Here is a 15,535-nt window from a genome sequence, read left to right on the forward strand (position 1 = left end):
TCTGCATGGAGGGCTATATCGTGTATATCGTGTGTGTGTGTGTAATATATATATATATATATATATAGTCTTCTACATAATGTGCACTTTTTGTCTTCATTAAACTTCCTGTGCCAAGATTTTTAAATCTCTCATTTGGTCAACCTTTTATAATGACAGGACTCATATGTCAATGGCCTCAAATTTACACTGGGGTGGTGATGGGCAGAGGAGAGTTTGGAACAAGCGGGCGTGCAAATGGAATGGAAACCACTACTGCGATCTCTGTGAGGCTTGGACCTCATAATGATGCAGCAGAGTCTCCTTCTTTAAACTGGCAGGACCATTGTCAGGGCTGGGTTGACTGGAGCAGGAAGTTTGGCCAGGGAGACACCAAGGGAATCTAAGGCATAAAGTTAGCACCGGACAAGGGCTTTCAGAGCTGATATCAGCGAGGTACAATAATCTTGAGGCTGGGCACAAATTCTGGTTTCTCCTGACGCAAACGGATTTTGCATAAAAGTAATTTTTCTAAACTCACCATAGCCTCTTCTGGCCATTCAGCACCTCTTACCAGGTTTCTCTAGTGGATTTGAAACTGGGTGACCCTTGCCCTTATGAAAAATCACGTTGCAGCACCATCAATAAAATCATTAGATTGCCTGCAGCAGGAGATCTCAGCTGACTTCAAAATTAAATATATAATGCTGTCAGATAAGAATGGTACATTCTCGGGCTGGTAAGTGGGCTTGGCCTAATTGTGCTCTTCCCCTGTCTCCTCCCCCTGTGAACCAGTCTCGCTGTGGGTGAGGTTGTTATCATAACGTATTACACCCATATCCATCTTCCATTTTCCTTCCTCACTCAAATTTTTTAGTAGTTTAAGAGCATAAGAACTAGGAGCAGGACTAAACCATACAACTTCTTGAGTCTACTTTGCCATTTAATATGATCAAGGCTGATTTTCTGCCCACTCCCCATATCCCTTGATAAATATACTCAATGATGGCCATCCATAACCCTCTGGGTTAGGTAATTCCAAAGATTCACTGCCCTCTGAGTGGAGAGATTTTTCCTAACCTCTGTCCAAAATGATGCACCCCTTATCGTGAGACTCTGTCCCCATGTTCTAGATTCCCAAGCTATGTGAAACGATCTCTCTGTATCCACCGTACACTTTGGTGCAATTTCCCAGTATTTGAACTGCCAGAGACTTTTATTTTGTATTTGCCTCCCTGACCAGCTCAATCTGCTGTGTCTCAGTTTTGGGCCACAACTGTCCTGTGTGGCATAATTACACTTCCTGTAATTACTCTTGCCAGCATTCTTTATTACCCTATCCCTTGTGTCCCAGGTCGTCATTGGCAGCATTTACCCCCCAATCCAATTGATTTTCTTTGCCACATCGACCCACCATCGAAACCCTTGATCAGCTGAGTGCTGGAAAACAGGTTAGAACTTTTGGTCAAAACAAAAACAGAATTACCTGGAAAAACTCAGCAGGTCTGGCAGCATCGGCGGAGAAGAAAAGAGTTGACGTTTCGAGTCCTCATGACCCTTTTGGTGTTGTGAATTAATCACTTCCATCTTTATTCAAATATATTTCAATATATCTGTACACAGTGCCACAAGAGATCTAACACATTGTGCCTCCAATCAGTTTTTCCCCCGTATGCTTCAGGTGTTGGCAACAGATCTCAATTGAGCAAGTAGAACACCTGCCAATCAGCAAGCATTTAGCAAGAATGAAAAGTGCTAATCCTGAGAAGTTACAAATCAAAACTACCAATTTTTAAACTAGTCAATTAACCGCTTGAAATATTTGGAAATTTTAGTGGCTTCCATTTTGCATTCATTCAGCTGAGCACTTATTACTAGAAATAATGTTTGGAACTTGTTGAAATAATAGCATTATGCAGGGGAGGCGGTGGCGTAATGGTATTGTCAGGGTAATGCTCTGGGGAGCTGGGTTTGAATCCCATCACGGCAGATTTGAATTCAATAAAAAAAAATCTTGAACTAAAAGTCAAACGATGACCATGAAACCATTGCCAATTGTCATAAAAACCCATCTGGTCCACTAATGTCCTTTTTAGGGAAGGAAATTTGCCGTCCTTACCTGGTCTGGCCTACATGTGACTCCAGACCCACGTCAATGTGGTTGACTCTTAAATGCCCTCTAAACAAGGTCATTAAGGGATGGGCAATTAATGCTGCCCTAACAAATAAAAAATTTTTTAAATTCTGTATTAGATATTCCTCGAACTATTCTAAGCCTCAAGTTTGTGCAGATGGCCAGACTAGTAGCTATCAGGTGAAGCAATTAATCTGGGTATCAGCCTGTGTTTTCCAATATGCAACTATCCTTACAATTTCCAATAAGGTTTGAGGGCTAGACTGCACAATCAGCAAGACAGGACTCTGCGATTTTTATATCTTATGCAGTCCTGCACTCTACTGATGGAAAATTGCTGCAGACTATCTGTCCTTATTTTTAAAATTAGATGAATACACTTGAGCAACAGTTACAAAGTAGATCAATTTTTACATGAAGCATCTAGGCTGCACGCATCAAATTCATCTGATGAATTATTGCTGCAACACACCTGTCCATTTTTATTACTGGCAATAATTTTCAGCTGCTCCTAATTATTGTCAAAGCACTCTGTCTCCTTGACCTATATTAAGGTTGTTCGTGCTGAGAATTTATAAGTAAATGTAATTATTATGAATTTTTTTTGAAAAGGGCATCTCATTGACTGCAATAGAAACCAATTTTGCTCAGATGGAGGCTTTTATGTTTTATTAATTGTATTAATTCATAATTTTTGCTGGTATAATAAATTCACAAGCATTTTGGCCGGAGTAAGAAATAGCTTACTTGGTGCATAGTGCTGTTTAACAAATATATTTGGACACCACTGCTCTACAAACACTTAGACCAAAGCAACAGTTAGTCTAAGCAACAAAAAGTCAGCAGAAATGGCATTTAACAAAATTATGAAGTAATGCATTCTTTCAGTTTTTTTTTCTGAATCTTTGTATTTATCTAAAAATGGCCTTTATTTTCAACACTGCGTTATCTGGCCTTTTGGTAAGCTGAACACTAGAATGGCTTCTTTAAAACCTTGAACTAATTTCTCCCTCATAACCTCTTGGTAAATTCTGTATTATTGATAATTGCACTAACTCTACTGTGGTAATTATAACTGTGGCCTGTAATTTACTTGTTGATTTCAAGTCACTTTCAAAATTGCATAGTGAGACTTTTGTAATTGGATTACTTGTTTTAACATTCTCCAGTGGTTTTGTTCCATTGTTCATACTTTATAAAAAAAACGCATGTTCCATGCTTAACTAATGTATCAATCTGTTTATTTTGAAATTATTGTGTATTAGATAATTCTGTTGTTGGATTAACAAATAATTTTATCAAATTTCTACAGGATTTGGTAAAATTGCCTGCATTGATTAGGAATTGCAATGACTGTTGAAGTGGTGGGCCCCATCTTTTAAATACTACTCTTATTTAAATCGGCTCCTTTGACTTAAACTATAGTCATGATTTCTCAATTTTTTTCATTACATAATATTGCGCATCAAAGCTCAGCATTTGTAGATTAAAAATCAGAGGAACAAAATAATGGAAAAGGTAATTGTATGTATAGCTGTGATGGATATAAATATCTGAATAACATTTATTCCAGGTGAAATATAATTTGAGAAGTTTATTTTAAAATTACCACGTGGATCTTTTTTGGCGCAACAGAAAGTAAAATCTGAACTTACACCCAAGATGTCTCTGTTTCTTTGTCAAAAAAAAACTAGCAATAGTTTAGGTCAATTTCCATCCCTTCTTATGAGGGGATTTATTTAATAGAATACAAATTTGGAGTTAAAAGCACACAAGCACTTAATTTTTTAAAATTTAAGATTAATTTGGTTTTGTCATTGAATTTTAATTTCCATGGGGTCTGATTTTGTGTGTGTGTGTGTGTGTGCTGACGGTAAAAGGCTCGGTTTGCATTTGCAAGGGGTGTAACCTTCAGCTTAGTTCTGTACTGTCACTGCAAAAACACCATTCAAATCACTCCAGTTGAACAGGTGTTTGATGATCAGTGAATGCTTTCACATCTTAATGTAGAAATTAAGTCAAAGTAAAAATATCTTGATCGAATTTTGAATCAAGTTGACCAACAGATGTCTTCCCTTGGTTGCATAAATGTTGATATTTTTGAATTGTTGCGAGTATTATAGTACTACAAGAATCTTTCCATGATTAAATCTGAGAACACACATTGCTTTTGTTGCTTTTAGCTATTCCTACCGGGAACCTGCTGTCATGGTATGGTGGAAATTATATTGCCAAATGGCTTGTTACAAAGTGCTTTGGAACTTAACTTTTTGCCTTTAAGGTGACCATGCAACTATGTGCATGCAGCTCTATTAAAAATCCATTGGATGGCAATGTGGAATAAATCTTCATGTAAAAATGGCTCCGTGATACTGAGAATAGACCACGTGAAACTTACTGGTATCCTAAAGAAGAGTCACCAGCCAGAGAGTAACGCATCCCTTCACTTTGTAATCCAATCTCCTACCTAGACTTTGCACCCACACCTTCCCAGTGCTTTCCTGCCCCATTGATCTTTTCAGGTCTCAGACTGACTGTTCAATTGACTGACTTTTCAAGTTGGTTTCCAGCCGCCCAATATACTAATGAATTTTCCTGCTCCTTTCCTTTCATCTCTTCCACAACCCTTTCTAATAGTGTAAGTGTCTGACTTTTTCTGCTCTCGTATTCCCCACTTTTTCTTGCCTGAAGTAAAAACTTTGGGAATTTGTTTTCCAGTTTCTTTCAAAATGCTTCACAAATCAACGCCATCATCTTCGACAATCACCACAAATATTGTATCCTCACCACCAACTCCATCCACATCCCTGGCCACTGACTCCAACAGAGTCAGACTGTTCACAGCATTGGCATCCTGTTGTATCCGAGAGCATGACTCTGATTTTAGCTCTGGCTGGAGTAATTGGTATCTCCAAGTTGAATGCAGTTGAGGTTGTGGAAGATTACGCTGCCTGGGCATGTGGGGTAGAATTTCTCAACGGTCTTTAGTGATGTCCTACAGTAAGTAGGTTTGCAATGCATTACATATACACATTTGATCAATATTTATTTTACCAGCTGAATGAAGTATGCATATCTTTGAATTATGCAACCAGAACTACTTAAATTTGCCAGAAATTGTCAGTCATGCAGAATTTTGATTTGTACGTGTGATTGTCTGCGTGTCTCCTTGCCTCCTACATTTTCTTGTTTGAAATAAAGCTTTAAGAATTTCTTCTCATTTTCTTTCCAAATCCTTTTGGGAAATCCGTGGCGAGATCATAGTGTGAGAATGTTAAGGTGCGCTGATGACTTCAATTAATAGCTGTAAAATTTATAACCACCTCCAAATGCAGTTGGTAGTGGTAGCATAGCACAATTTGTATGCTTAAAAAGGTCTTCGGTATATTAAAGTTTTAAGAAGCCCAGTTGATCTGGGCTGAGCTGGACTTGATGCAACTTGTTGTTTTATGAAATCCTTCGACATTTGAAAACAGGATTGAAAGATGGAGGAGGACCTGTTCCTGCTGAACATTTTGGGAAGAACGAAGAACCAATTCAACCATCAGTACATACAATTGTAGAGTCAGGTAAATTTGAGATTCCGTTACATGAAAGTCCCACACGATTGGATACTCAAAAATGATTGTAAACATAAGAGTAAAGATGTTTGCCAGTATTTTTTAATTGGGAGTTTGCAGAATAGAATGCTGGATAAATAATCCCTGCATTATTAAATGGCAAAACCAAAGCTTGAAAAATGACTATTTTAATAAGTTACCGGACTGCAGTACAAATAAACCATTTAACTGCATTACAGCAATGCCGAGGAAAAAATGAACTAAGCTTTTATGGCGTAGATGCTGGAGGCTTTTTCACACTGTTTTAGATCTTAGAATGCCTGCCCTTACACACAACCTTCGCTCCTTTATACATATTTTTGCCTTTGAATGTAAATTCTCATTGCTTCACTATTTCTTTGGACTTTTACCTCTCTAATTTTAAAATCCATCAAAGTACCAATTTTACCAGTAATCCTTGGGAAAAATAAGCACACTGTTTCTTAACTTCTCTTGTCGAGGTGAAACATTTCACCCCACCTTTGAAATCAATGTAGTCTGGTTTATTTAAAAATGCAAATGTTCTCTTTATGCCTATGTTTACCTACTTAACATTTCAAACCTAGCTTATGTTCTGTTACATCAAAGTCTTTAGACCAGCTGCCTTTAATTCAATTAAGCCACACACAGACGCCACCCTTACTCTGCAATAAATTCCAATAACATTGTGAAGATTATTATATCTTCCTGACATCCCCCTCCTTATTAAAAAATGAACCATCATAATTTTAAAAAGGCTCAGAAAATGAAGCTATCTTACATTACCTCTTATACTTATTACACTATTACATTACTAGATGCATGCATTAACATCATAACATATAGACAAATCCTTGGTATCAGCACAAATCATTCTAGTCCAGTGTCCAGGTTTTTAAATGTCCAATTTTCCCTTTAAGCTTCAAACTCTTGACAACGCACCTGCAATCAGATTTTCTCGTCCTGTCACATGTATAATCTATAACCTCAAAATTTGCAGATTAAATGATTGCAGTAATAAACTCCACCCGAAATAGCCTTGCACTTCTGTCTTGAAATTTGTCCAGAAACCTTAAAGGATTGTGGTCTGTATAAACAATTGTTTCTGATGAATTGTTGGCAACGTAAATTTCAGAATGCTGTAATGCCAACACCAAGCCCAAAGTCTCCTTTTCGATTGTTGAATATCTTCTCTGTTGTACATTCAGCTTCCGTGGAAAAATAACCCATCGGTTTCTCAATTCCAGTGTTGTCATCTTGTAACAGTACGGCCCCAATGCCTATATTGTTTACATCAATGACCAACTTAAATTACTTGGCATAATTGGGCACTACCAAAACTGGTGGTGTAGTCAGTACAGTTTTCAAACTGTCAAATGCCTTCTGACACTCCTGTGTCCATTGAAACTTCTTGTCCCTTTTAAACAGTTCAGTTAATGGAGCAATCGCACTACTAAAATTTGATACAAATTTCTGATAAAACCCACTCCTGCCCAGAAATCTCAACTTTTCGTTTTGTTATATGCACAGGGAAATCCATGATAGCCTTGACTTTCACATCTTTCGGAGCCACCTTACCATGTCCAATGGTATGGCCTAGATACGTATTTTTCAAATTCACTTTTAGTCTCGTAGACCACCAAATTGTAATCAAGTAAATAATTCTTCCAGATGTTGTAAATGCTCCTTCCTTGTTTGACAAACTATCAAGTCATCAATACACACAGCACAATTGCTCAGACCTGCAATTACTTTTTGTCATTCTTTGAAATATTGTAGGTGCATTTTTCATATCAAACGGCATGACTTTAATCTGATATAGTCCACCTGGCGTCACAAAAGCTGATACCAATTTTGCTCCCTCCAATAACGGTACTTGCCAATATACTTTTAGCAAGTTGATGGCTTTGTGATAAATTTTGGTTGTCCCACTTTCTCAATGCAATCTTCCAACTGTGGTATAGGATATGAATCCGCCTTTGTCACCGCATTCACCTTTCGATAGTCTACACACAGTCTGTGTTACATCAGGTTTCGGTACCAACACAATAGGCGAACTCCAGTTACTGCAACTAAACTCAGTGATGTTATTTTGAAGTATGAATTCAATTTCTTTCTGTACTTGTGATAACTTTGCAGGATTTAATCTATAAGAATGTTGCCTTAGCGAAGATGAAATTTCTACAGACACATCATGCATAGCTAAATTCATTTTCCCCAGCTTATTCCCACAAATAGCTTTTGTAGACCGCAATAGCTTCTCCAAATCACTTTGACACTTATCTGGAAGGTAACTCAATGTTACATTTAAATATTCAAGTACCCCCTCATTATCCAACTTGATTAGAGGAAAATTAATTTCAGTATCCTGCATTTCTAGCTCTTTCTCATTATCTACTGCCACTAACACCTTTTGGCCCTCTTCCCTGTCAAAAGTACTTTTTAAGCATATTTACATGACACACCCTCTGCTTTCTTCTATCTGGAGTATTTAGTAAATAATTTACTTCATTCAATTTCTTTCAATCCTATAAGGCCCACTAAACCTTGCCTTTAATGAGTCACCCAGTACTGGTAACAAAACTAATACTTTCTCCCCAGCAACAAAATACAAGCTGTAGCTTTCCTGTCTGCCTTCACTTTCATCACTTGCTGTGATATTTTTAAATGTCCCCTAGCCAACTCCCATGCCCTATCCAATCTTTCTCTGAAGTTTGATACATAATCCAGGAGAGTAGTTTCTGAATTTTGACCCACCAATTTCTCATGAATCAGTTTCAGTGGTCCTTTCACTTCATGGCCATAAACTAGTTCAAAAGGACTAAAACCAGTGAATGCATTAGGGACATTCCTAATAACAAATACCAAGAATGGAATTCCCCTACCCATTTCTGTGGATAATGCTGACTATATGCCCTCATCATAGTTTTTAGAGTTTGATGCCATCTTTGTGAAGCCCCCTATGACTTGGGATGATAAGCTGTTGACTTGAACAGTTTGGGAATAAAACAGTTTATTACCTCCTTAAACATCTGTGGCATGAAATTTGAACCCTGACCTGATTGAGTTCACTTGGGTAAACCATGTCTTGTAAAATATTTAGTTAATTCTTCCACAATTTTCTTTGTTGTAATACTTCTCAAAGATTTTGCTTCAAGAAACCATGTAGATACATCCATTATTGTCAGTAAGTACTGATTTCTACTTTTAGTCTTAGGGAGAGGTCCTAGACAATCGATCATGACCCTAGTAAAAGGTTCTTGAAATGTTGAAATGGGAATTAAAGGTGCCGGCTTAATCACTGCTTGTGGTTTTCCTATCACCTGATGTGTGTGCCATGTTCTGCAGAATTTGACTACATCCCTATGCACTCCAGACCAAAAAAATGTTTTTGTATTTTCGCTTATGTATTTCTAATTCCTAAATGTCTTCCTATTGGCATTTCATGAGCTATCCTCAGAATCTCATTTCTATATCCAAATGGTATTACAATCTGATGCACCTCCTCCCACTTTTCATTTGCTGAAACATAAGGCCTCTATTTTCTCATTAAAACATCACCCTTAAGGTAACAACATTCTGGATTACATTTTGCCTCTGTTTCTGAGTAAATTGTCTGATATAACTGTCTTATTTGCAAATCCTTTTTCTGTAACTCCACTAACTGCCTTGAGTTAAACTCTTCAGCTGCATTGTCTTCCAGTCTTTCTTCCTGAACAACCTTGTCAAACACAGCGTCAGCTAATTGGATTTCCACGCCTCCCTGCCTTTGAACTTCCTGTTCTTGTTTCAACCTATGAGCCTGTGATCTCATTATCTCTCAATCTGGAAACAATCCACGATGCTCTCTCTGCAGCACTTTTATGTTGAAAACACTTCTACAGGCTGCTCAACTACCACAGGCATCACTCACATCTGTGATCCAGCTATATCATAACCTAGAATAAATTGAACCCCTGCAATGGGCAACTTTTCCACTACTCCAACAATCACCTCACCTGTTTTCCACTTACTCATTAAATTTACCTGCCACAATGGAATAGGTTTAGCATCTCCATGAACCCCACTTATTATCATGTGCTCCTGCAGTACTCCCTCTGAACATCAAATGTCACTGTCTCACAACATTAAAGATGGACTAGTCGCTGTGTGTCTTAAAATTTTAACATCTTTACCTACTCCACCCTGAACACATGGGAGGACTTTTCCTTCTCACACACAATCTTTAAACATTTCTGCAACCTGCTCCTCAGAATTCTCTTGGGTAAATTGTGAACACATTCCCACTTCTTTACCTATCACTGATTCTCCCTATTTTACCTGTAAACAAACCACTGGTTTTTCCTGTGCCTGAACCTTTACTTCCAGAACTTCTCTGCACCCCTATAGTTCCAAAAAATTTTCCCTACAATTTCCAATCGTGCGTCCAATTTTTTTTTTTACAATGAGAGCACCACAATTTTCGAGTGTCGTTTCTACCCTCAGCACCTTCCTTTTTATCCTGAGAAAAAACTTCCTGGTAATTTCCACCTACGTCTCTTCCCTAACTACCCACCTTCCTTTCGCCTACCCACTTGCTATCCTTTTCTGATTTAAAAGGGTGACGAAAGAAAGGTTTAGCCCTATGAACTATCTCATAATCATCAGCAATCTCTGCTGCTTGTCTTACCATTTGAACCCTCAGTCCCTCCACAAGAGTTCTCACTACCAAAGGAATTGAATCTTCAAATTTTTTCAAAAGAATTACTTCCCAAAGAGCTGCATGTGTCATCTCTATCTTTAATGCCCGCATCCACCGGTCAAAATTACTTTGTTTTACTCTCTCAAACTCAATCTAAGTTTGCCCAGGCTGTTTTTTCATATCCCTAAATTTCTGCCTGCATGCCTCAGGAATCAACTCATATGCACTCAAAATTGCCTTTCCTACCACATAATAGTTCACTGACATTTCTGTGACAGTGAAGCATAAACCTCATGTGCTCTACCCATCAAACTGGATTGTAACAACAATGTCCAGTTTTCCTGTGGCCATTTAATCTGTTTAGCTATCTTCTCAAATGAAATAAAAAATGCTTTAGCATCTCTCCTCAAACTTTGGAAGAGCTTGTACAAATTTAAACATCTCCCCGCTGGGTTTTAGATTAAAGGTTTTTTCATCATCAGAACTTTCCTCAGAATCTGAGATCTCTTTTTTAATTTACAGCCTTTTAAGGTGGTATTCCCTTTCTCAGCCCTTCTGTCTTTCCCTTGCCTTTCTTTATTTATCCTTCTCTCTTGTCTGGAATTCCAGTTCCAGCTTCCTTCCTTTCTTCTGCCTTTCCACTTGCTCCCTTTGAAATGACCTTTCTCTTTTTTTTCTTCTTTCTCTGCCTTTTCTTTTTCTTCTGCATCTAGCTCAAGTTTTTTCCATTTTCTTTGCTTGTTCAAGTTCAAGCTTTTTCATTTCTAACTGAAGTCTCAATACCTCCAGCTGTGACTCACTAGTGTCAAATATCACTTCCAACTTCCAACTGCATTATACCTTCAATTATATCTGCTTTCTTTGCCCCGCAGGTAATCCCAATTGTAACTTCTCCGCCAAATCCATTAACTTAACTTTTTGGTTACTTTTTGTAAACCAGTCAGTTATAACTTCAACTGCCAGACAAGTCTTAGCAACTGCCAAAGCCATATTGCAGTCTCACCACTTAAAACCCCTCTCTAACTCCTGAATTCCAAGTGCTTCTTGTACTCGTAGCCTTAAAATTCGCCACCTCCAAACCAAACCAATCAAGGAATCTCAAATATATCCCGCAAAGAGCCCCAACTTTGTTATGGCACAGCCGATGGTGAAGGTTGAGTTGCTCAAATCCCAAAGGGAAACTTGAAATAATTGCCACAACTGTTGTGCAATTTATATAAATTTCAAGATGCATGCCTTGAATTCAGTTGTAATAAGACCACCGAGTCTCACAGGCTTCTTTCTAAACTAAATTAAACCTTTATTAATAGTAGAAATGATATTAAGTACATACACAGATCTATAAATTACTACTATGATCACTTCTAAATCCCCTAATCTAACTCCCAGTTATACTTTCGTTAAAGCAACAGTAAGACACACCGATTTTTAAAAGACCTAGACAAAGAAACACAATATCCTGAACAATCCAATTCAAAGTGAGTTTTCTTAACTTCAGTTCTTTGTAGACAGCAGCTTGAGGCGTAAATGCTGGAGGCTTTTTCACATTTGTTTTAGATCTTAGAATTCCTGCCCTTACACACACCTTCACTTCTTTTATACATATTTTCCCCATTGAATGCAAATTCCCATTGTTTCACTATTTCTTTGGACTTTGACCTCTCTAATATTAAAATCCATCAAAGTACCAATTTTACCAGTAATTTTTGGGAAAAATAAACACTGTTTCTTAACTTCTGGCTAGGTGAAAAATTTCACCTCACCTTTGAAATCAATGGAGTCTGGTTTATTTAAAAATGCAAATGTTCCCTTTACACCTATGTTTACCTACTTAACATTTCCAACCTAGCTTCTGTTACATCAAAGTCTTTAGACAAGTTGCCTTTAATTCAATTAAGTCTCTCTCTCACGCTCTCTCTCACTGACACCACTCTCTCGCACTGACTGCACTATTATTCTGTAATAAATTCCAATAACATTATGAAAATTATTATATCTTCCTGATACTATCAAAACGCCAACTTCAAATCTTAAAAGACCCAAATTTTTGTCAAGTTATTTTCCCCTCCCATTTTTATTAACTTGATTACCTGTAAAGGTTAATGGGGTCTTGCTAACAGCGTTATTAGAATTCAAATTGAACACACAGTATACATACATTTTCTGGGAGGTGCTGCAAGAGGGACATTTTATACTAATGCTGCTTTTTAAAAAAAATTAAAATAAACTTTCCCCTGCTGTTTCATCAGCTAACAAATGACTGGTGCAGTATACTGTATTACTTGCATAGGATATACAGCACAAACAGGCTATTCGGCCCAACCCATCCATAGCAGTGTTTATGCTCCACTTGAACCTTCTTCCATGTTTTCTCATCTATATCTACTATAATAACCATCTAATCCCTTTATCCCCTCCTATGCTTGCCTAGTTTCCCCTTTTAATGCATCTATACTATTCACTTCAGCCGCTCCCTGTGGTAGTGAGTTCCACATCCTCACCACTCTTTGGGTAAAGAAGTTTCTCCTGAATTACCTATTGGATTTTTTGGTGATCATCTTATGTTGATGACCCCTAGCTAGGCTCTTCCCCACAAGAGAAAACATTCTCTCCCTATGTCCATTCCATCAAAACCTTTCATAATTTTAAAGATATCTATTGGCATAGCTAGAATGCACATGTAACTTTAATATAAAAACAAAAATACTGTGACTACACTAACAAAATTAAATTGCAGCTGCTGTTGTTACATTAAATTATAAGTGTAGAACTCTGTGCAATAGCTGTAATTTTGGCTATTGTACCACATTTTACTTGTTTCTTTTAGCGAAAGAGGGGGTGATTGCTTCTCATTTAATGGCATGAACATGCTCCTGGTAGAAGCTTTACTGATGTCTGTACACATGTTTTAGAATTCTGAGCTAAAATGACTCTGCCTAGAATTAGTCGTTATTTTGAAGACTGATGTGAAAAATGATTTTCAAGGATTCTGCCTTTCCACCACTTTCTTTGAATCTCATTGAAATCCGGCTATTGACGCCTAAGAAGTTGTGATTATTCAGGATTTTTTTATATTTTCACAAATATTTTCCATAACATTTAGATTATTTAAGGTTTTACCAGCTGAATGATTTTGGCTTTCAACTTTCATTTTTAAGTTTCGTTTCCCACCCAATCTTCATGGCAATTTCCAGCCATCTACTTGCCCTTTCTTGGTGTACAATGAGCAATAGTCTTCCGCCTTCAAATAATTAAGTTTTGTGCAGCCTCTTCCTTGCCTAACAATTTGGTGTACACTGGTTTGTCTTGCATTGACATAGAATAATGCATGTCAATAACTGCATTGTTGCTCTTATTACTAGTTTCTACTGACATTGCTTCTTCAGTTCTCCCTTCTACTGGTATTCGTCCCTTGGGCTTTTAATCATCTTTACTAATGATGCTATTCCATTTGATAGATTTATATGTCTTTAAACATTTTATATTCTTTTGACTCCAAATTATCCCATGTTCTGTTTACAGCTGTATTTCGGTAATATCTGAATTCTCAGTAATTGAATATACATCTAATTATGACACTTATTCCAAATATACTTGCACAAATAAAAGCATTTAAGCCTATTCTTTGACATCATTATCTCTGTAATCTGGCCCTTTTGTTCTATGTTGCATTTCTATCACTTCAACAAAATCTGTCCTTGCGTCACTTTACAAGCCCAATCACTTATTCAACTGCATTCAGCACTATTGACTGGCGTAGGATTTGTGACCTGTTAAATTGAATGAGTTTCTCTGGTAGAGACCATAAGAACAATTCATCTCCCTAAACTGATTATCAGAATTGTAACTAACCTTTTTGAAAAAAAATAATCCAGCCTGGAATTGACTGTCTCAAGGCAGGCATAGGAATATTCCTGATATGTGGCTCAGTAAATACCAGCAGTGGATTATAAAAAAAAAATTGAGCATAAAATAAATAAAGCAACATTTTGTCTCATTACTAGCTATTAAATATAAGACTATTTAAATTGAAGCTGTTTCTGAGCAAATACATTATTTTAGAGGCTGACAAAGAAGAACTAGAATCGACGCTTGCAGGTGTGACTCAGGAGTCTCTTAAACCCATCCCAGGTAGGTTTTTTTTTCTTCCAAGCTTAATATTATTCCAGAACCTAAGCAAGATCAAATAGATTTAAAGCATAAAATCAATAAGATGTGAAACCTGATACGTCTTTAGGTATCACTATAATTGATCTGTTGTTTCCACTAAAGTAGTATAATCTGAAAAATTCACAGCAGTTTGCTTTGCTGCTTGAAAAAGAAGTGTGAAAAGGTGCTTGCATTCCCTGTTCTGGCTTTTGTAGAGTGGTGTTGAACAGAAGAATGACAACACAAGGTAGTGGGACTTGTGATATAGAACAATTTGCATCTATTTAGCACTTTTAACACTAAAATATAAAAACATCATGGGTGCTTCACAGGACCATTATCGAACAAAATTTGATACCATTCACATGAGATTTGAGGACAGGTGATCAAAAGTTTGTCAAAACAGTGTGCTTTGAGGAGAATGAGGCAGTGTGGTTTTGGGAGGGAATTCCAGAGCATAGTCTTGGCAGGTAAAGGCATGGCTACTCATGCTGTAGCGATGAAAATCTGGGAAGTGCAAGAGGTCAGAATTGAAGGAGCGTAAAGATCCAGGTAAGTTGTAGGGCTGGAGGAGGCTGCAGAGATGGGGAAGAGCGAGGCCATGGAGGGATTTGAAAATTTTAAAATTGTCTCATGTAGCATGTCTAAATGTAGGTCAATAATCACATACATGATGGGTTAATGTGAGTTGGGAATAAGGTCAGCGGGTGTTTGGTTTTCACTTGTAAATAAACAAAAGATGTTGGAGTGAGTACAAAGCCCAACAATGTAATAATTTAAAATCTTGGGCTAGTTTTTGTAAGAATTGTGGAAAATTCAACCAAATATTAAATATTCATATGTGAATCATATATAGAATACAAAAGAATTTATTGTGCTTAACTCATATTTTTCAGACATACTTTTGTAACCAACTTTTTTGAAAGCACTAAAATAATTATCTTGGTGTTCAGCATTAACTAGATACAAGCTTTGAATTTTACCATTTGTACAAGTTTTAGAAGCGCACACTTT

The 15,535-nt window shown here is 37.2% G+C and overlaps 1 protein-coding gene across 1 annotated transcript in view; it reads left to right on the forward strand.

Moving 5' to 3' along the window:
- Nucleotides 1-699: 699 nt before the first annotated feature.
- The window catches only part of unm_hu7910 (un-named hu7910), a 148,732-nt gene continuing 133,896 nt past the window's right edge, over nt 700-15,535 (forward strand). Inside the window, exons 1-4 of the mRNA XM_078541233.1 lie at nt 700-718; nt 4,832-5,011; nt 5,590-5,682; nt 14,435-14,503. Coding sequence (XP_078397359.1) covers nt 700-718; nt 4,832-5,011; nt 5,590-5,682; nt 14,435-14,503 — 361 coding nt within the window. The remainder of the gene's footprint in view (nt 719-4,831; nt 5,012-5,589; nt 5,683-14,434; nt 14,504-15,535) is intronic.

This window comes from Cetorhinus maximus, chromosome 4 (assembly GCF_964194155.1).
Source record: "Cetorhinus maximus chromosome 4, sCetMax3.hap1.1, whole genome shotgun sequence".
In the NCBI taxonomy this organism is placed as follows: Eukaryota; Metazoa; Chordata; class Chondrichthyes; order Lamniformes; family Cetorhinidae; genus Cetorhinus; species Cetorhinus maximus.